This window comes from Canis lupus, chromosome 9 (genome assembly GCF_048164855.1).
Source record: "Canis lupus baileyi chromosome 9, mCanLup2.hap1, whole genome shotgun sequence".
Classification (NCBI taxonomy): domain Eukaryota; kingdom Metazoa; phylum Chordata; class Mammalia; order Carnivora; family Canidae; genus Canis; species Canis lupus.
In genome coordinates this window covers 4144044-4166937 of record NC_132846.1, presented here as the reverse complement: position 1 = coordinate 4166937, position 22894 = coordinate 4144044, and the positions used below count along the sequence as shown (strand labels likewise).

The window sequence follows — 22894 nt, the reverse complement described above, 5'->3', positions numbered from 1 at the left end:
GTTCTAACATTGGGAGTTACTGGATAGAATATCTGCCTTGTCCTGTAAACACACGAGACCCTCAAGGTTAAATGGAGCAAATACATGTGAAGATACTCTGAGAGACTGTAACACATTGTGTATGTTCATTATTTCTATTATTATTTTGAGAACTACAGCTTATTGACATCCTTTCTGTGTTTCCTTCAGTCCTATAGAGTAGTATTTTTTTTCTCCAGAGAAGTCAATGGTTTCCTCTCTTTGTTCCTGGTACCCCAACCATACCTCCTTCCCTTGCCTGACACTCCCACCCCCACCCACCACTGACACTGAGGTCTGAGGTTTCTGTAAGTCTCTCCCTGCTGCTCTTGTCATTGTGCTCCTGCAAGAACACAGAAATACATTGCAGCATCCTCCAGCCGAGAGTCTGAGATCTTGAGACTGAAGGATTTATTTCCTTTCTGGAAGTTCACAGAGAAGCGATTATTTGTTGCATTATCTTGTCTATAAACTTCTTGGCGAATAATGAGAATCATCTCCCTGCTGGGAGGCTGTTTGTACCAGAACAAATAATAATCACTGTCGCTAGTGTCATACGTGCAGTGCAGGATCACAGTCTCTGTCTCCTGAACAAACATTTCTGGTTGAGTCTGAGTGACCTTCTGGGCCATACTGGATCCTGTGGGAAAGAGGAGAGGGCATGACACCAGACAGATAAGGCAGGCAGACTCACAAGCTGATCCCATTCCCCAATCATCTTTCTTTTCTTATCAAACTTCAGGCAATATCCATCTGCTTCTTTGGCCCCCATAGCCAGAACCAAAGAGGAGCTAAGATGCCTGAGTTACTAATCTTTCCAATTCCCAGTCCTGTTGGATAGTGGTAAAAGCAAAAATATGTGCCTTCCTTACCAAGATAGGTGGAAACCACAAGTGCCCACAGCAAACCAGGGCAAGCCATGCTGGCAGCTCTCTCCTGCAAGGTGAAACATTCTTTTGTTCTGATTTGAATCTTGGATTTGGTGCTCGGTGACATCACTGCTCCACAACAGGAAATGGTATGTCAGGTGGGCCGTTGCTTGTGTCTCGCTCAAATTTTATCAATGCTTTTTGTCTTTTGCTTCAGAGAATAAAAGTTTGGTTATAGTGCCACCTAAAAAGAGATATCAGAACTATAACTAGTTCTGAGATAAAAATCAAGAAGAGAAGGAGCTGGTAAATTGTTTTTGTGAAGATGTAATCCAGGAGAGAAGAATGGGGTGGATGGGGGAAAAGAAAGGCAAAGCTAATGTAATGACTTTAGCTTTCCCTATCAGCTTTCTTTCTCTCTCTTTTTTCTTTTTTCAAGTCTTGAAGCCATTATCATAATGGTATCTAGGTTGCCATAACTCAGATTTTGGTTATATTATTCTTTGACCAATTCTGTATTTTAATTATTCCTCCAAACTTCCAAGTAGTGATAAAGACAACAGGGGATCCCTGGGTGGCTCAGCGGTTTAGTGCCTGCCTTCGGCCCAGGGCGTGATCCTGGAGTCCTGGGATCGAGTCCCTTGTTGGGCTCCTTACATACAGCCTGCTTCTCCCTCTGCCTATGTCTTTGTCTCTCTCTCTCTGTGTGTGTCTCTCATGAATAAATAAATAAAATCTTTAAAAAAAGACAACAGCAACATTCAGAATGTTTAGAAAAAATTGCAACTAGGATTTTGATACCTAACTGCACTGTTATTTGCTTGAAGAATTTTTTAAAATTTATTTTTTAATTTTTATTTTATTAAGAATACCTGACTTAGGGGGGCCCTGAGTGGTTACTTGGTTGAGTGGCTGACTCTTGGTTTCGGCTCAGGTCATGATCTCAGGGTCCTGGGATTGAGCCCCACATTGGGCTCCATGCTCAGAGGGGAATCTGTTTGGGATTCTCTCTTTCCCTCTCCCTCTGTCCCTTCCTGCCCTCCTCACCCCCCATGCACGTGTGGGCTCTCTCTTTCTCTCTCTGTAAAATAAATAAATAAATCTTAAAAAAAAAAAAGAATACCTGGGCTTAGGTGGTGTTAAGGAGCTGTACAACTCTACAATACCGGTGGCAAATGTTCCCAAAGGATTTTTGTATACATGGCTTGTGTGAATAAAGAATCAGAACAGTTGGTATACAACTTATTTGGGAACACTCTGTGTTACACACTTGACAGTCATGTCATTTTTCCTCATGCATGCATTCTTCTCTGAGGAGGCAACTGACCAAAAATGAAAAGTCATGATGCAAGGAGCCACTCATTAGCATTAGTTTTTACTTCCTTTTGAGTTTTTTTCAACCAATCTTAGAAAAGGCCATCTCCATGGTCCAGCTTTATGTAAACTTTTCCTCTGCATAAAAGGAGAGGAGAAAAATATAAGGTAAAAGCTATCTTGCTGTATAGGGAATGGTGGCCTTAACTCCCTCAATCTATTTATTTTTTCCACCTGGGAAATGTAGTGAACATTAGGCATTTGGCCACAGACACCACTCTTAACTTCAGAAAAACCTCTTTTTTTTTTAAAGATTTTATTTATTTATTTGAGAGGGAGATAAAGTGAGCATGAGCAGGGAGGAGAGGCAGAGGGAGAAAAAAAGGGAGAAGCAGACTCTCTCTGCTGAGCAGAGAGCCTGATGTGGGGGTCAGACTGCAGGCCCCTGGGATCATGACCTAAGTTGAAGGCAGATGCTTAACTGACTGAGCCACCCAAGTGCCCCCAGAAAACTTCTTAAAGTACAGTCTGGTGAATTGCTGTAGATGCCCAGTTCTTCCCCCTGGTGATTAAATTTCTGGCATGGGGCAGCCCGGGTGGCTCAGCGGTTTAGTGCCACATTCGGCCCAGGGTGTGGTCCTGGAGACCCAGGATCGAGTCCCACATCGGGCTCCCTGCATAGAATGGAGCCTGCTTCTCCCTCTGCCTGTGTCTCTGGCTCTCTCTCTCTCTCTGTCTGTCTCTCATGAATAAATAAAATCTGAAAAAAAAATAAATTTCTGGCATGCCCACCATTTTCTAGGATCACACAACATTGGAAAAAATGTGAATATATTACAGTTTCTCCCTTCTTCTCTTCAGTCTTTTTAGAAAAGTCTAGATGGTAGACTGTTTTATCTCTCCATGTCAGTCCCATTGAAGCTATGAATTCACAAATGAGGCTCTCAGGAAGGAATGTTTTCTGCCTCTTGCCTGCATTCACTGTGCACATATGATGTTTGGCGATCCCAAACCAGAGGGCCTATCTTGCTGTGTTTTGATATTTTCCTGCTCCTCTGGTCTTGCCAATCAGAATTTTAGTATCTTCTATCCATCATCTGGTGAGTCCCTAACTGCCACAACTGATCTGGTTGTTGAATTCTGAGGATTCAATAAGATAATGTATAAGCAAGAATTTTCAAGTGGGCAAATATGAGCTTGGGCAGAAAGCCACTTTTCTTTCTTTCTTTCTTTCTTTCTTTCTTTCTTTCTTTCTTTCTTTTCTTTCTTTCTTTCTTCTTTCTTTCTTTCTTTTTTCTTTCTTTCTTTCTTTTCTTTTGATATTATGTTCAGATGATCCTTGTTTTTGTTTTGGGGATTTTTGTTTGTTTTAGGTAAGAACAATTATTTGGCTGGGTCATTTAAGAAACCTAAAGAAGGTGGTGAGCAAAGCCAGATTATAGAATATTAAACAGAAAGGAAGTGTGAAGAGAACAGAAGAAGAGGTTAAAAAATAAGAAGCAGTGCCCCATCCAGGCAGTCTGAGAAGGTCTACTGTGCTTCCTCAGGATACCAACAGTATTTGGCAATTACTGTCATGGATATCTCACAAGAGTCAGCTAATTAGACAATAAAAAGTAAGAACTAGGAGGAAAAACATGTGGACAACACATGCCTACTCCCATGTTGTCATAGGGTAACTTCTGGAGGCAGAAACTAAGGCATATCAACAGTTAATGGCCCAAGTGGGAGAAGCTGCTCCAGACATCAAGACACTCCCTCTTGGTTGGGTGGCTCTTGGCTGAAGAACACTGAGGGTCTCAGCCCCAGTCACCTCCGACATCTCATGTTTAGTGTTCTCATGACCTCTCTTCCTTATTTGAAAATACTGTGAGCAAAAAACTTCTAAAAATTTTTTAAAAAGTTTTTTATCTATTTATTATATTCATTTATAATTTTCTCTTGTCAGAGATGATAATGGGACTATTTACTAGGTCCTGAGTTGTGGTCCCAACGCAAGGATAAGGCCCAGTGCACTTGAGTGCTCTCTGGGGACCGTGGGCTTCCTTTGGTACAGAGGAGGGTGACTGAGCCTCTCGAGTGGACCGTCTGGATATGCAGGGAGCAGTGGAGCTGGGACTAGCATAGGAGGAGGCTGCTACTCATCCTCTGTGCACCCAAGTCCTATTTAACCAGAACAAAAACCAAGGCACCAGATTATTATAGATGCTTTCCATACTTACATCTGTGGTTCTGAGATACTGTGCAAATAATTATGGTAAATATTAAAATTCTTTTCTCCTTTGATGGTCCCTTTTAGGAAGAACTTTTTTCTTTTTTTCATTTGACGGTTAATTTTCTTAAAAGTAAACATTCAAGAGTGGATTTAAACATTCATTTGTTCTTTGAGTCCCTTCTAAAAAGATAGAGACTAGTTCTTGGAAACCTCTGGATCCTTTGGGTTCCTTTTTTTTTTTTTTTTTTTTTAAGTCCTTTGGGTTCCTGATAAATTCTCGCAGCTCAGGTCCCATCTGAAGCCATCAGATCATGACAGTGGCTTCTAGAAGCTTTTTTATGCTTTGGCCTTCATAAAACCATGGAGGACTTGATTGCAGAATGTGGAAATCTGACCTAGACTCTTCAGATAAAAAAAGGTTTGAAAAAAAAAAAAAAGAAAGGTTTGTTCTCAGTTTTGTTTTTGTTTTTCTTTTGTATGCGTGAGGAACTTAGATGCTGGAACATGACACAGGTTTTTGCAAATAACTGCTGTCAACGAATGCAAGTAGTGCCCTCTCCAGGCCAAAGAAATAATAACAGAGGCAATGCCTACGATTTATTCCTCTACACAGAAAGAATTTGGTTTAGTCAAGAAATCTGCTCTGGACCTAATCTGTTTATATAAATTTCAGAATTCTGTTTACACTCAGTGAACGGAACTTTATATTTAGAATGTACTTTATTTTTCCTTTATCACTGCCTTTAAAAATCATACCTTTTATCTTGTCTTGCCTTTTCAAATAAGCCTTCTGTGACTAGGTTAGAACGTACTGGTTTTTCCCTTTAATATTTTGTCATGATTATATGATAATTATGAAATACATTCTAAGAATGATACTTGGCTTTACTTAACTCTTACCATGTGCCTGGCATTGTGCCAAGAGCACCGAGGAATGCTGAAGTATACAGGGCAAAATTCTGTCCTCATAGAGACTATGACATATTTGGGAGAAGAAAGATTGGTACCTTGAAACAATAGCAAACACTTTAAGAAGGTGAGTCACTAAGAGTCAAATTGTTTGCTTCAGATTCAAGGTCGAATTGTATGATATTAGAAGGAATTCGAGGATTCTCTGTTAGAGATGACCCTTGGAGGAGATAGAGTCCTAATGTGTGCTTATATAGGAATACTATGATTTGGCCAGCTTGAGATATACATAAAAGGGAAATTAGGGTGGGTGAAACAAGCAGAAAAGAAATTCAAGAGCTTTTAAGTGTTTATGGTTCAGTAAGGAGGATAGACAGACTGGAATAAAGCTACATTTGGGGAAGTAAGAATGAGGTTTAAATAGTATAGGGTAAGCAGACACAGGGAAGGTGATAATAATATGAGAATTTAGATTCGGTGCATAAAGGTTTTGTGCAACGAAAAGACATGATAACACATCTGCAGTGATTGTAGTTTCATGAATGTGATCTGTTTCACCATTTTTTGAAAAAATAAGGTTGACATCTTCTGTGTTTCCAATTAATCACTCAAGTACCCACCTGCTGTTATTAGCAATCAGCCCAGTAAAATTTGCTTTGAACTCTCTTCTGTTCTTTCTCTATTAAATTTTCAAAGTGTATGTTAATTTTGTCTTTCCCCAAAATAGAGCCTGAAGCAAGGACTTGGGTGAAGGAAGGTAATTTATTTAGAAAGAGATCTGAGGCAGCAGGAGTGAGAAAATTGGTAGCATAAGATTGGGGCTTGATTCTGCCAAGTTCTTCTGGGAAGCATACAGGATGCCTCTTGGGGACCTGGAAAGCAAGAAGCTAGAGCATGCCTAGGGCTTCTCTCCATACTGGTTGGGCCTTGCCAGCAGGGGCGGTAGTTCTCCTATACTTTCAGGCTGTGCTTGTGGATAGCCCAAGTGAGCTCCTGAGGAGTCAGAGAAGGCTCTGGGGTAGGAAGTAAAAAAAGAAATACACAGTGCATGTGTGATGTTGGGTGCTATCAACTTAAGATGAGTCCAAGTGTCCAGAGAATTATCTACATACCTACTGATAAAATCAGAGCTGGGCATTTGAACATGACCACAAAGCACATGAGATCTTTGTTACAATGCTTTCTTTGCACTACTCAGATGGGTGCTTGCCCTGTATTATTTTCACTATGTCACTGAGTCTTCAAGGTTGTGGCTGGCTGAAATCTATATAAAACACTTGCATGACATGACTTTCAGGCCCTACTTCTTTAACTGATACCAAGGCTATAATTGAAAGTCTTCTCCCTTCTCCACTAATTTCTCTAGATTTCCCTGCCATTGGACAGTACTTTAGTGGACTTAGATTTCTGCCTGATAGGGTGACCCAGACCTTCATTGTTGAGGGGTCTCAGTTCTTGATCACTTTGTCCTTTTCAGGCCACAACCACCACCTGCTGTTATTGAATATGAAATACCCCCTGAGAAACCCTGATTCCAGACATATCCCTCCTTGCCCTCATTGGGTAATAACAACCAGATGCTTCATGATAATCAGGGTCAATTGGCCCTCCTTTCTTTGCCTGCTGGCCCATTGACCAAGGAATTAAAAATGGCCTAGCCAGTAGTCACAGCTACAGGTTTAGTGCAACACTTACTGAATCCTCTGGTGGAAGCATTCTTTCCCGGAGTCCTGGGACTTCTAATCCAGCAGGGCCTAGGGCTGTGGGAAAGGGACTCAAAAATTCTGGAAATGAGTTACAGGGAATGATAGCAGAAGAGTCTAGTCTACTTCCATCTCTTCATTTCTAAATTTGTATATTTTAGCTAGGGTGTCACAGCACCATATATCAGCCATTGGTTTAATGAATATTATCACTTCCGGAATATATATTCCAACCATTAAGGGTGATGCCATTGAACTGGCTTCTTAACTGACCCTTTAATAGACGATTCTATCATGGCTCTAAGGTCATCTGATCTAGGTACCATGAGTCTAGGTCATCTTTTTGGTCTGTGGTAAGACCAGTGGATCCCTTTCCTGGTTATGCCTTCAACTGTCACACCCTTTGTGTTCTAAAATGGGTACCTTGCATGCCTAGGTGGCTCAGTCGGTTAAGCATCTGCCTTTGGCTCAGGTCATGATCCCAGGAGTCTGGGACTGAGTCCAAGATTAGGCTCCCTACTCATCGGGGAGTTTGCTTCTCTCTCTATCCGTCTCCTCTTGCTTGCAGTCTCTCTCTCAAATGAATAAATAAAATCTTTAAAAAAATGGATACCTTATTCAGAGAGATTCGGTTTTGGACATGGATGGACAATTAAAAGAACAAGCAACAACCAGAAAAATGGAAAAGGTTAAGAATTTTAGAGGTATGTGCTCCTAGGCAAATTATAAATGTTTACTGGACAAAGAACTTGTCTGATCTGTCATGTATACTATACAAAGTGATGAGGGTTACATGTGACAGAATGCATGAAGATACTTCATAAAACTGGAAAGCACTGTACATATTATTTTTACTCTTATCTTAAGGATTATAGTTTGCAGACATCCATATCTGTGTGTTTCTTTTATTCAGATATAAGGAGGTTTTATTCCAAGAGAAGTAAATGATTTCTATGTTTCTGGTATCCTAGTCGCCCCCCAACCAACCTCTGCATGGACACTGAGGTCTGAGGTTTCTGTAAGTCTCTCCCTGCTGCTCTTGTCATTGTGCCTCCATGAGAGCACAGAAATATGTTGCAGCATCCTCCAGCCGAGAGTCTGAGATCCTGAGACTGAAGGATTTATTTCCTTTTTGGAAGTTCACAGAGAAGCGATTATTTGTTGCATTCTCTTGTCTATAAGCTTCTTGGCGAATAATGAGAATCATCTCCCTGCTGGGAGGCTGTTTGTACCAGAACAAATAATTACTGTCACTAGTGTCATACATGCAGTTCAGGGTCACAGTCTCTGTGTCCCGCACAGATATGTCTGGTTGAGTCTGAGTGACTTTCTGGGCCATGCTGGATCCTGTGGGAAAGAGGAGAGGGCATGACACCCGACAGATAAGACAGGCAGACTCACAAGCTGATCGCATCCCCAACTATCCTTCACCTTATCCAAACCCCAGGCACCACATATCAGCCTCTCCATAGCTGGGGTCTGTGGTGATGCAGTTCCTGCACTACGACTCTCTCCTTCTCAGCCCCGTTAGATAACAATACATGCGAAGACCTATGCCTCCCTTACCATGACAGGTGGACACGACGACTGCCCACAGCAGGCTGACAAGCGGCATGCTGACAGCTCTGCCCTGTAGGGTGAAGAAGAATCTCTTGCTCTGATCTGGGCTCTCTTCTGTGCTCCGCAGACTTCAGAGCAGGAAGTGATATGACAGGTGGGTGGTTGATTTTATCTCACTGCGGAAAGTTTTCCATACTTTTTGGTTTCCTTTTCAGAAAATAGGCCTTTGGTTCTATCGTTCCAAAGGAAAATGTAAAACATTTCCTGAGTTCTTGTATTCTGGGAGAGGGGAGCTGTCAAATTTATTTCTGATATGTTCCAAAATTGGAGAGGAGAGTGGGACCTGGGGTGGTGGGCAGATGTGGCAGGGTTTCCTTTGCAACCATGGCAAACTCTGTAATTTTTCTTTCTTTTCTTAAAAAACAAAAATGGCAGAACAAGTATGATAAATATGAACAATTAGTTATGAGTGATAAGAAGATACCTGTTATAGTAATGTATTCATTACATTCAGAATGTAATATTCAGAAATATTACATATTTCTACAACTTCTTCACCTAAAGAATGAGAAAAAGATTGATGTTTGTAACAGAAAAAAAGCACTGACTAGACGTGGAAGTGGAACATGTTGTGTCTAGCTGTGCTCATATTTTCTATGGATTCTTAAAAAAATAAGCCCTTGTTTGTGGTGCACCAGGAAACTCTACAACAACGACTGTAGGAGTTCTTATGGCACTGAGTTGCCTCACACAACTCATATGAAGAATTGTTCTCCTCACTCTTATTCCATTCTCATTAAAAAGCTATACTGTGATTCCTTAGAATTTTGCTTTTACAGAGGGAGTGACAGAGATTCTCATGTAATGCCAGTGTTGGAGTCCTCAAGGTGGGAATGTGGATGGGATCCTGTCACAGGATCCTGTCACAGAGGAGGCAGTGTCCGAGGAGCACAGGTTCTTTATGACACAGAGGTAGGTGGCTGAGTCTCTTCACTTAAATGTGTAGGGGTTGTGACAATTGGAATCAGCCCTGAATGAGGCTGCGAAAATCTCTTGTGCCCCCAAACCCAGTTTGATAACAGTAGAAGTATTTCTACTATATCATCTCTATCCTTGTACCCTGATTTGAATTCCTGTATTTTGGTTTTTGGATCCCCGAAAGTCAGCTCCAATACAAGGATTTGTGTATAAGCAGATTATTTGCTGGTCATTCCAGGAAATGTTGGTAGGAAGCAAATCAGGGAAGGGAAGGAAGCCAATACAGGATGTTGTCAACAAGCCAATTATTGCTATCGGCAGTTGGAGCTTAATCTAGCTGGAAACTCTGGAAGACGGCATAGCACACCCTTTGGAGTTATTCCAAGTGAGGAATGAAGGAACTGGAGAATTCATCCATAAACTCATTGTCCATCACTGAGTGAGGGATGCTTTGGGGGCATTAACTGTCCAGCACATCTGGCTAGCCCTGCACACTGGCCACATGTATTCCCATGGCCAGAAAATAGCTCCTGAGAGTTGCTGGGTTTTTCAGTGTGTAGAGGTGACAGTCAAGGGGATATGAGTAGAACACCAACAGATCTGTACAGCCCATCCCTTGCACTGTTGAGATCCACTTATGCTCTATGTCAAATCCACTCAGATCACCAGTTCTTTAAAAACAGATTAACAAAAGGATTAGTGAGGCAAATTGTAATTGCAATGGTTGATTTCATGATTGTAATTCATATTTATTATCTATCTGCCTTTTATACCATTCTTGATCCTCCCAACCTTTGGCTAATACATCGATTGGTCTAAGTTTCTATCTCAGATAGATAATCAAGATATTTATCCCCAAGGGGTCCAAGTCCCTTATTATTCTTCCCTTGTCAGATAATAGTTGCTACAATTGCATTTTTATAGTAATCACTGCCACAAAAGCACTAAAAGTCATCCCAGGGAGTCCCCTGAGATTTAGCTATATTTCTCCAGCTCCCACTAGATAGCAACCATCCTATATCTTCGTGATAATCAAAATTGATTACCATTGCCAGTGTAGTAACTCCTTTCTTGTCCTTCTGGTCTTCTGGTGTGAGGACCTCCAAATGATCAAGTGGTATATATAACTTTAGATTAGGTGAAAACTTCTGTATTTCCCTGATAGTAGTATCCTCCTTTCCTTTTCATTCAAAGGGAAACAGGACCTCTCGTCCAGAACAGTGTGAGAACAGGAAGCATCAACATCCAAATGAGTTAATGGGGAGATAGTCCCACTTCTACTTCTTGGCTCCCAGGTCCATGTATGTTTATCTAATAGAAACATAGCATCATAAAGAATAGCTCTCCAAGCTCTCAGAGCACTATCCCTAACTGGGGCTTTACCTGACCTTTAAGTGATCATTCCAATGTGGTTTGTGGATCAGTGGCATCAGTATACCCAATGGTCACATGTCCATTGTCATACCTCTTTGCTATTAAGTAGATTTGTTGATGCAAAGGGATGTGAAATCTGATAATCATCCTGATAATCAATCAACCAGCCACTCTGAGCTCTCAGTTCATGCTGCTGTGCATGGCAGTTTGGAGGGAAGGCAGGTCATGCCCAGAGTATGTATTAACCCAATAAGAAAAGATTTCTGCTACCTCCAGAGTGGAAGTGATCCAGTGCAATCAACATGGCAACCAGTGGCTACTTGGTCTGCTTGAGAGGTGATTGCATATTGCAAGTTCAGTGTTGTGTCTGCTGCTGACAGGTTGGATATTTGGCCGGAAAATAGCTAAATCCAATGTAGTGAGAGAATACCCACGCTTCTGGGTTCATGGAGAACTTCTGTCACCTTTGCTAATTTGTTCACAAGCTTACAGGCTGGTGTGGATGGATCATCTTGCCTATGTGCTCATTGAGCACTTTCTTGTAGTGGATGCTCTGTGGTGGATATTGATGTGAGGCATAATGATGCCAATGCTGCCTACACTCATTGCCCCTCAGTTCGCAGTCATACCAAATGTGACTTACCCTCCTCCCATTCACCTGCTCAGGGTTCTGACCCTAGAGAAGAGCAGATGCTGGACCCTTTTCAAAGACCTCCAGCTTACAACTTCTGGTTATTCCCTCTTTGACTCTTCCCTAGCCAGCCAGTTGAAATTTACCCTCTTTTTGGGAGGAGCCAGATTTTCAGTCATGCTGTATGTTATGTTTACTCTCTGTCCTCTATAAACTTTATACCATTTCCCCTCAGCTTTTGGTACTTGATCTTCTAAGTCAGTCTTTTCAGAGTGTCAAAATATATTTTCTTTTATTACTGGAATTTGATGGTCACGGCTTTTAAGATTTTGTATTTTCATTATATTTGTAAAAGTGTACAAAGGAGCTCAAGGGCAAAAATTTTATTCTGTTCTTTTGTTCTTTAGTGTTTTCTCCTTTCTTACATTGAGCCTCAGGAGTTTGGACTAGTTTTAACAGAGTAAAGGCTTCACATTGAGAAACAAAATACATTAGATGGTATTTGAAAACATTATCCCTCTGCCCATGGTCTTCAAGTGAAATATTTGACATCAGATCATAAAAAGTCCCTCACACCTCCCTTTGCTCAAAGTTAAAGGGCCCTGAGCCCTTGTAGAAAAAGATGCAGGGCTGAGGAGGGTTTGGGTGCTGGGCCTGGGTGCCTGAGCAGCACTGTGCTGTTCGCTGCACACAGGAATGTGGTTGAGTCATGGAGGTGAGAATCTTCCATGTGCAGGGAAAAGTACTGATCCTCCCTGTTAAGACTGGCTGTGAATCTTCCACTGATCTTCTCTTTCTTGTTTGATTGCATTTGTATCAGAACGTGGAGGCTTTCCCCAGGACCCTGCCTAAACCATTGGAAGAAAGCTGAAGTGTTGCCTCTGTAACTGCAGTTCATTGTGAAGCTCTTGCCTTCTTGGACTTTCAGGTAGAGAGGGCTCTATTCCATTAGTGGTTGTCCATTTGACCCTGTTCAGGAGGAATGAGAAGACTTTCATGTATGAGAAAATGTTTATGTTTTCTTTTAATTATTTTCCATTCCTTAGAATAAACCACAGAGGGACCCCTGGGATCCTTGTTGACTTCATTTCCAGAGTTGTACCATATCCTTTGCTTGGCCCTTCCCCTCCCCTTCACTCACAGTTTAGCTCACAGGAGCATCAGTAATGCCCTCTGGAGAATCGCAATTCCTGCTTTTTCCTGGAGGCTCTGAGGATTCAGTTGGAAGCCTGGAACTGACCATGTCCAGTGGGAGTGGTTCACTGTTTTAGATTCTTCCACTTCTTTTGGTTTGCAAGCTTGAGTGATCTTCATTCTGTTTTCACAACTAATCAAAATCTGAATTGTCACGTCAGACTCATCACTGAATATCCTCTTTCCTGCTTCTCCCATCACACAGTTCTAGTTGCCAGCCAATCACTTCTGCCGATGGAAGCACTGCACCAATGTGGTCTGAACTTCCTTATCAAAACAATTTTTTTTTCATTTTTTCCTCAATACAATGTGACTCATTATGGTAGATCAAAGGAAAACAACATACAAAGAGGCAAAAGCAAACAAAAAAGAAAGAAAACAAAACATAGTGTTAAAATATTCTCCAGTGACTGTCTGAATATTCTTAGCACCTGGAACTTTTCCTCCCGCTCCTTATCTTTAACGGAAATCTACAAAATTCTTTGCCTGGATGACTCCTGACAACATTCTGAGGGATTTAAATCAAGGGTGGAGAAAAGGCCTGATCCTTTTCCCTCAGTTGGTTAGGGTCTGCCATGGCTTCATTATATCTTTCAATCTGAACAGGTTTAAATCAGCTGAAACAGTTAGACCTTTTCCAAATTCTTGGAAATATATTCTGAATATATTATGAAAATATAAAGGAGGGAAATATAATATCTTTTCTTTTAATATATTCTCAGATGTGAGAAAGCAACCTGGTATTTGGCTAACACTGAAAATGCTCCTGTGTGTCCCGCTAACCTGTCAGTGAGAGGGAGGGGAAGGGCCAAGGCAGGTATATGTGCAGCTTTGGAAATGAAATCTACAGGGATCCTAGGGGTCCCTCAGGGTTTTATTGCAAGGAATATAAAGTATATACGGAAAATTCTTTTTTTCCCCCAAAGATTTTATGCATTCATTTGAGAGAGAGAAAGAGCATAAGCAGGAGGGAGGGGCAGAGGCAGAGGGAGAAGTAGACTCCTTGCTGAGCAGGAGTCTTGGCTCCTTGGTCTAAGGCTCCCAGAATCATGACCTGAGCCAAAGGCAGACACTTAACCAACTGAACCACCCAAGTGCCCAATAAGGAAATCTTTTAAAAAAAATGTGCTTTTGCAAAAATCTGAGTGTTTCTTATATCTCAATTTGGGCACCCATGCAAATTCCAGTAATTTCTTATATTAGTTTTTGCATATTAGTTATGAAACCCTGTTTTATGGTTTCCCATATTTGAAGAAAGGATTAGGGACTAGAAGAAAAGAGATTAAGGAAGAAAGTTTTCTTCTATTCTTTGCATCCAATCCTCATTCTGGTGATTCTAGGTACCTCCTCAGCTACATTCCCTGGACAAAGCCCTGGCCCTAGTACATCAACCTCCATCCTTCCCAACTTCCTTCTTTCACTTCTTACTCTGGCCTGAGGTAAGTGGCTGGGAGTTGGTAATGAGTACAGAGCTGTGATCTTCTTTGATGTTAATTGTGGATATTAGTTTTCTATTCTTCATATATGAAATTACATACCACTTCTTCCAGTATTTTTCCTGAAATGTAGTGTAATTGTAACTCAGGCTGAAGTTAGCTCCTTCTCAGAGATGCAGTCAGAGCTAAGCTGTGCTCTACCTTCCCCTGTCCTCTGGTTTCTGCTTATGAAACAAAAAACAGACACGTGGGGGTGGTCACTGGATGATCTGGTTATTTGTAAGTTGGTACAACTTCCTGAGTACATGGTGGTTCTTTTTCCCAATCAGAACACTGTCAAATCTCATTCAACCTGGAACCACAGAAATGCTAGCAAAATTTCTAGGTGTCTTCCTTAAGATTTTCTCTCTACTGATAAGGATACTTACCAGGAACATTCTCAAAGGTGGGAATTTAGTCTGGGAAGAATAGAAGGAATCATTTCAGTTGTTTGGAAGAAGTAACAATGATATGAGAGTTTCTCTTGGAATTTTTTTTTCTTTCCTGTCTCAAGTATGATGATTTCAACATTGCAGGTAGGTACTAATGGGAATGTGTCTAGTTAAAGGTGGATTGACAATTTTCCCAAGCAATGATAGGCATAGATTGTAGTAGGTCAACTGTTGAGCGCCTGCTACCAGAAGTTCATTTGACTTAACCTGGTGGGGATGTTTAATAAAATGTTATAAAATAGAATATTTGAATTACACAGTTAAGGAGACTGGAAAAACACATATAAAGTTAACTAACTCTAGAGGGCAGTGTGATATAGGCATCAGCACTTAACACTATAAGCAAAGTACAGGAGCAAAGTATTTGCAGTTACAAATGAGTAGCTTAGTAACTGGCATAAGATCTAGGAAGAAAAATCATATGAATATCTTCATTGATGCAGAAAAGGCATGTGACAAAATACAACACACATTCATGTTAAAAACACTGAAAAAGGAATTACTAACGAGTCTCTTAATATAAAAAAATATATACGTATGCCCAAACCAGCACTTACTTATGGGGAAATGCTAGAAACTTCTTATGAAAGTTAGGAGAAGGACAAAATCTGCTATCTTAACCACTATTTAACATTGTGTTGGAGCTACTAGATAATGTGGCCATCTCAGAGAAAAAGTATTAGAAGCATAAGAATTGGAAAGAAAGAGGTAAAATGTAATCTGAATATCTGCAGATGAAATGAGTGTATGCCAGAACACTTAGAAGAAAAAAACCACTACCAAAAGACAGGTTATAATATAAACAACAACTTAAATACAGCCTTCACACACAAAACTAAAAAAAAAAAACAGTTAAAGGAACATGTGGAAGAAAAAGAGCACGTATTCTATTGCATAAAAGTAAAAAGAAAGAGAAAGGAAGGAAAATTCTTAAGTGCAAACTAAGAGGAAGTAGATGGATCAATTAAATGGAATGGCAGGTAAATAAATAGGCCCATTGTATATGGATACTTAGTGTATGATAGACAGCATCTCAAATCAGTGTGTGTGGTTGTGGGAGGGGGGAAAGACTCCTCCATATGTTGTAATAACTTGTATCTCTTCTAGATACTTCTATTAGATTGTGACAGTGTCCTATTTTAGGCCAGTAGTCTTCAAACTGGGGTTTGTGTACTTTCAGAGTTGTGTGAAGACTTCCCATGGGTTATACAGACATAGATAATTCTAAAGGAATCCAACTGTATATATGACTTTCTTAAAACTGGTCTGCCGTAGAACATGCTTGAGATCCAGATGTCATGCTGTTGTGTGTATTCCCATTTCCCTTTCTACTCTACCCTTCAGTTAAAAAAAAACAAACGTATATATCTCAACCATCCTGAACTTTACTATGGTGTATTATTCCTCTAGAGTGCCAAAATCTCTAAGGTACCACACAAGGAGATAATTCATTGGCTTTTCAGAGAAAGAGTTCTTAACAGCTAAGTAAGAACAATAACAAGACATGGATATATTTCAAATAGGCAGCAACCTCGACAAGATTCCTTGTATCTATCTGTTTATCTGTCTATCTATCTATCTATCATCTATTTATCTATCTATTGTCTCTCAGTCGTCTTAGAATTAGCATTTAGAAATGAAATGGTCATGGCAGGGGAAAGGGAAACCTTTCCTTTCTTCCCTTCTAGGTTTTTTCACTTGTCTAATAATTAAATTGACATAAGACAGATTAACAGAAGAAAAGCATTTATTTGTACACATAGGAGCTCAAAGATATATGGGTTTCAAAGAAGTGAACAAAGTAGGTGGCTTTTCCATCTTTTATCCAAAGAAACAATACATTTGTCAAGAATTGACAAAACAAAGGGGTTTGGGATGGAAGTAGTACATTAATAAAGAAGTAGTAAGTTTTGTTTAGAAAGCCCTCCAGGCCTTAAATTCCCTCTCTCCAGCAGTCAGGATAGTTTTTACTGTCCAGGTGCAGGAAGGATACCCCTTCACATGGAGAGTTTATTTCCTGCTTTCAGGGGGACAGAGAGGGTCAGAGTATCCTCCTTGCCCTGGCTGTCTCTTAAGTCTCTTTAATTCAAAATAATCAATATGCCATGGTGGCATAATTTGGGGTGGCCTGCCCTGAGCCCATTATTGCCACAGGAATGCCAGCATGTTACATCATTATTTGAACTGAAAAATGAAATCGGACTTTTTCTAACAGGAAATAAATCTTGTGTGGCTGGTTTGTGTGATAGTGTGGGGTATGAAGAGAATTATAGAAGACTCCAAGGTATGTATTTGGCTCTAAATAAGTAGGTATATTATACTGCCTTTTTTTTTTTTTTTTTTAGATGGAGAAGAGCAAAGGAAGAGCCCTTGGGAGGGAATGAGGTATTATGTTTCGGATATGTTAAATATTAGATGCCAGTTAGACATTCAGTATAGATGTTATAAATATTACAGTATGTATGAACCTGGCTTTCAATGGAGAGGGCTGGGTTGGACATGTAAATTTGTGAGTCATCAACAGCTAAGTCTGTGGTAATTAAAGCCATATTCCTAAATGAGATGGTAGGGGAGGTAGAGCTCTACTCTTAGGGTCTCCAGCTGGACCTGAAAATTAAGTTGACATAAACAGATTAATAGGGGGAAAAGCAGGTTTAATAATGTGTACGTGTACAGGGAAGCCTTCATGGAAAAATAGGGACTCCACGAAATAGACAGGCCTGAATGCTTATATGCTGAGTTGAACAGAATGGCAACTATGGATGAGGAGCTAGAGCACATGGGTAGAGTAAAGGGGAAGAGAAGAGTGATTTCAACAAGGTCTGCTTGCACAGATTTCCCATCTCTTGTGTTATGAATACTTCTTTTCCGGGATAGGAAGGATGTCTTTCATACAGGAGTTTCACCTCCTGCTATCGGGAAGAAAAAGAGGTGTCATGGGGTTGCCGGAGAGCTCTTCCTGCTCCTGCTGTTTTCCAAGTGCCTTCAGTTCAAAATAACCAATATGTCAAAGTGGCATATTGGAGGGGCATGTCCTGAACCCCTTAAAATTATTTAAAAAGAGGATAAGCGTAGATAGAGAATATGTTTGAGAACTGAACCCTGAGACAATGCAACATGTAGAGGCCAGTCCAAGAGGAGAGGTCTAGAAAAGGAGACTGGGCAGGATTGGTTTGGGAGGTGGAAAATGAACCAGGAGAACATGGAGTCCCAGAATTTGGGCAAGATAGGTTTCGAAGAGAGAAAGAGAGTAGCTGTAATGTCCCATTCTTCTGAGATTCAGTAACATAAGGAATTGTAATGGATCATTGGAGTTATTGATCAGAAACTCATTTGGGACCTTAGCAAGAATAATTTCAGTGGAATGGTAGGAATAAAAATCTGACTGGAAGGGGTTCAAGTATAAAGGGGGTAGGGTGTAGAGATCATAAATTTAGAAAACTTTTTTTTTTTTTTTAATGATAGTCACACAGAGAGAGAGAACGAGGCAGAGACATAGGCAGAGGGAGAAGCAGGCTCCACGCACCGGGAGCCCGATGTGGGATTCGATCCCGGCTCTCCAGGATCACGTCCTGGGCCAAAGGCAGGCGCCAAACCGCTGCGCCACCCAGGGATCCCTAGAAAACTTTTTAAAGTAATTTTGTTATTAAGAAAGACAAGGAACAGGGAATCCCTGGGTGGCTCAGGGGTTTAGCACCTGCCTTTGGCCCAAGGCGCGATCCTGGAGTCCTGGGATCGAGTCCCGGGTCGGGCTCCTGGCATGGAGCCTGCTTCTCCCTCCTCTTGTGTCTCTGCCTCTCTCTCTCTCTATGTCTATCATAAATAATAAATAAATAAATATTTTAAAAAAAGAAAGACAAGGAACAAAAAGGGTGTAAACTATTTTTACCCATGGAGCCACTAATTCCAGTTCTAGGATGCTGTCCTAATGAAATGATGAAAAATGTAAATTAATATTTAGATTTAAGGGGCACCTAGCTGTCTTGGTTGGTGAAGCATGTGACTCTTGATCTCCGGGTTGTGAGTTGATCCCCACATTGAGTGTAGAGATTGCTTAATAAGTAAATGAATGAATGAATAAGTAAATAAGGAAGTAAATAAATAAATAAATAAATAAAATTTAGGTTTAAGATGGTTACCACAATGCTATTTAAAATTATTTAAAATTGGAAATAAAGAATAAAAATATCCTCAAACAGGAAAATTATAAAGTTAAGTGTGGTATACCTATGACGTAGAGTAGGAGATCATCCATCAGCTTCCTCTATGAATGTGAGGTTTTAAATGGCAAAAGTGTGTGACTGTTAATAAAAAATCATGAAATTGTTCCTATAAATATGATGTAATGATGTGCAAAAGAGTGAAAGAGAAACAAGTAAAAATGGGTGCTTATCTGTGTGGCAGAGCTGTGAATGCTTTTAGTATTTTTCCAAATTTTTCCAATCAGAAATTTGTAAACATAGTCAGGATTAACATGACTCATATTTACTATAATGAAGGTAATCTGGTAATTATCTGCCTTTATATAATTCTAATTATTTTGACTAGAAAATGCTTCTAAGCACCATAAGTTCAGTTCATAAAATAGTGCAAAGTTTCTCCCCACCTTTGGCTGTATTAATTATGGATCTTTTGGTTGTAAATGGTAGGCTCTCGACCCTTGCTGGCTTATTCTCCAGAGGCCCATTCTCCCCTAGTAGCTCTAGGCGGAGCTGGATCTATGGGCTCAGATGCTGCTCTCAGAAATCTTTGTCCATATCTCAGCACTGTCATTCTCTGTCTCTTAGACTAAGATGTGAATGATGCTCCCAAATGGACTTTGAATAACTTGTACAACTCACAAAAATATGGAGACTCTACTGGAAAGAAAAAACATGAAAGCCACAGATGTCCACTTCAAGAAATCTGTCTGCAAAGCAGTTATACTAATTTATTTCTTGCATCTTTGTGTTTACTCTCTTTTCCATTCTGGTTTCCAGTTTTGAGATGCTGTAAGCCTATTCTAATAATGAATCTTGAGTGTGCCCTTTTGGACAAATGTCTTTCCATGGCCCATCCTGTTTCTCCTCTCTTTCTTCTGAATTGTTCTTGGTCTTTTCCAGTGTTCAAGATCCTACATGAGTCTATTTTAGCATCGCCTGACAATCTGCACCAAGAAAATCTTCCCTTGACAGGAACAGAGGTTCCCAAGTGAGAGGGATTTTTCTGATACTATTGATTGCTTTCCCAGGATGGATTGTAGATATTTGTTGAAGATAAATGATTTGTGCAAACTTTGACTGAAGTGTATATATAGAAAGCCTTCTATTTGATAACATAGATTTCTCTTTCTCACTGTTGACAGTTTCTAATTTTAAAGAATGCCCTTCTTCTCTGAATGATGTGGAAATAAGATGGAATAACCAAAAGGCAGAACCACCATTTCACTATAGTGTTGATGTCTACTTTTTAAAGTGTTTACTTGTTTCTCAAAATCTGCACAAGTAGTGGAAAAACAGAGCTACAACATCCCTAAAAATGTAGCATATTGCTGCCTGAAGAACCATTATGTTTTATGTACACCAAAACATATTTTTCTAAGAGTAAACCAAATTAGACACCAAACATGTTTGTGATGATAAAAGAAAGACACAGGGGGGTGAAATTAGAGTTTAGCCTTAACGTCTGAGGACTTTCTGCCTGGTTTATCTTTATGGCAATTCAATCCCCTGAACAGCAAGAAAGTAGACAGGAACATTAGCTGAACCACGTCGGCACAGGTAAAATCTCATGTGAATTCAGGAGTTACTTTCAACGAAAATCACACAAGGATTTTTGCAGCCAGACAAGGAAGAAAGCAAAATATAAAGAGAAGCAGAATGTAGCTATGTTTTCTGTGTTTGGTCTGTATTATTTGATTTAAAAGTTTGTTCTTTATGAGGTTAATGATAGAGAGAAGGGTTAATCTCCTCCCTTCCCATAAATAAAACTCAGGTTGGAAAGTGATTATAAAACTCATAAAACTAAAACACATTTGGGAAGCATTTAGGTTTTTCCTTTTCTCCAATATAGGCTATTAGTTGGTGGTTAATTGCCCAGGGAAAAGGAAGTTTATCTGTTCCTTGAATTGATTATTATGGAAGTCTAGTATTTCCACACACTTAGAAATGTGCCAAAAAGATAAATCTTTGATGCTATTTAACAATTTAAATGTAGATGAGCTGCTCATTCTGAAAAACAATTTCAAGTTATTCTTTATTTTGTTTATCATAAAGACAGATAATCTCATGATTTCTCTTTGTCTGAAAGGAACCCCAGTTCTGGGTGGCATGTAGTCTCTTGGATTTACAGCTGCCTCAAGCTAACATTTCATATTATCTCACAGTATTAACCAATAAAAATGATCCCTTTTAGTAATATTAAAACTAAACTCTTCTTGCTTATTATTTCTTGACCTCTGTCCTGAATAAGTTTACCCTACCTAGAATGCCCCTCAGAATTTAAAAATTCCTATAAATTCCTTATAAATTCCTATATATACTTCAAGTACAAATTCCAAATTCGGTTTCCATGAATCTGGAAGTGATTTTTTTTTTTTTTTGGTGGTGAATTTTATAAGCATTTTAGTTGTTCTGTTCTCCTATGGTATTTTCTCCATTCAGAACTTAAAATTCTTAATTTTGCACAAACTCATATCATATTATAGTTCTTTCTGTAACATCACTGGAAAATGAGCATTCCATTTCTCTTTGAATATTTTCAGTAACGAGGAATATTTTGTATATCCAATATTTTTGTTTTGTTTTGAAAAAACGCTGGTTGAAATTTGTCACCATATAAATTCTAACCATGTATAAAGGCTATAAATATGCCTTTACACATGGGTCATTCATTCAATCAACTGTCATCAAGTGAATGCTTATGGGTAAGAAAAAAATTGATGTCTTCACAAAGCTTAAATCTAGTGAGATAGTTTCATGTCTATTAGATGGTAAGCTCTTTGTGTATAGGTATTATGCCTAAAATATTTTATATTGTCTAACAAAGTGTATAGAAAGGAGGAAACAGAAAAGCATTAGATATGAATTATGAGAAACATCATTTTGTGCTGATTAGTAGTGGAAGTCAGTGGCCTTCTTTTTTTTTTTTAAGATTTTATTTATTCATGAGAGACACAGAGAGAGAGGCAGAGACATAGGCAGAGGGAGATGCAGGCTTCCTGCCAGGAGCCTGATGTGGGACTCGATCCCGGGACTCCAGGATCACACCCTGAGCTGAAGGCAGATGCTCAACCACTGAGCCACCCAGGCGTCCCAATCAGTGGCCTTCTTGTGGGGTTGTGTGCACACTGAAGGTGCTGGGCTCCTCATGATCATAGGGCAGAACTACGTGGCTGTGTCTATGACTTGCAGAGAGCCATGTGCTTCTTACTGGTTGGGGCTCTTACCCTTGCTTTCTGCTCGAACTCTTGAAATAATGAAAGCTGTAAGGACAAAGTCTTTCCTAGTATTGTTTCTGGAACATAAAGACCAATAGTCTTGTATAACTGCCATTAAAAACGGGATCCTCTCTCTCCAAGGTACTTGTGGGCTGGACATTCTGCTCTACTTTCTGTTGGCTGTCTGCCCTCCTCAGAGAAAGAAACAGACACAGAAACCTAGACATCAGCTCTCCACTTTTTTAGTGATTTATTTCATTTTCCCAACTTTGCCAGAAACAAACAAGCAGAATTTGTTTGACTTTTAAAGGGAGGGCTAAAATAAGATCTAAATAAATAGGCATATAACATTTCTGTATGGGAAGACGTAATGTCCTAAAATGTCATAGTTTCCAATGAGATTCCAATCAGAATCCCATTGTTAGAACAAACAAAATGAATAGAATAGAACAAATATCCTGGGATTGTGAACTACACTTTGAAAAGGAATATTAAAACTGAATTTTCTTATTTATTACATCAAAACTTACTCTAAACGATATGATATGATATGATATAGCACAGGATTAAGCCAGTAAGCAGAATATGGTAAAATCCAGAAGAGATTCAAATATTGCTGGTTTGATGAGAGCTTTTCAAGTCATGGGATTAAAACAGGAAATGGTTTTAATTTTTCTTGGCATTTGCTAATACTTTGCTTTATCAATCTTTTTTTTTCCACTAGGAAACTGGTTATCCTTCCTTTTCTCTCTCTCTTAGCATGCTAGTTTTACTCCAACTATTCA

At 39.7% G+C, this 22894-nt stretch overlaps 1 long non-coding RNA gene and 1 gene segment (V, D, J or C); one reads left to right on the top strand and one right to left on the bottom strand.

The window, feature by feature from the left end:
* Window positions 1-8070: 8070 nt before the first annotated feature.
* On the bottom strand, window positions 8071-8708 carry LOC140640599 (T cell receptor alpha variable 38-1-like). The segment is given in 2 exon segments: window positions 8071-8375; window positions 8595-8708. Coding segments are annotated over 2 exon segments (354 nt in total).
* A 3662-nt stretch (window positions 8709-12370) lies between these two features.
* Window positions 12371-17077, top strand: LOC140639643 (uncharacterized). Its single transcript, XR_012036292.1, has 3 exons — window positions 12371-12499; window positions 14106-14204; window positions 17038-17077. It is a non-coding gene; the product is annotated as an uncharacterized lncRNA (long non-coding RNA).
* Window positions 17078-22894: the final 5817 nt, after the last annotated feature.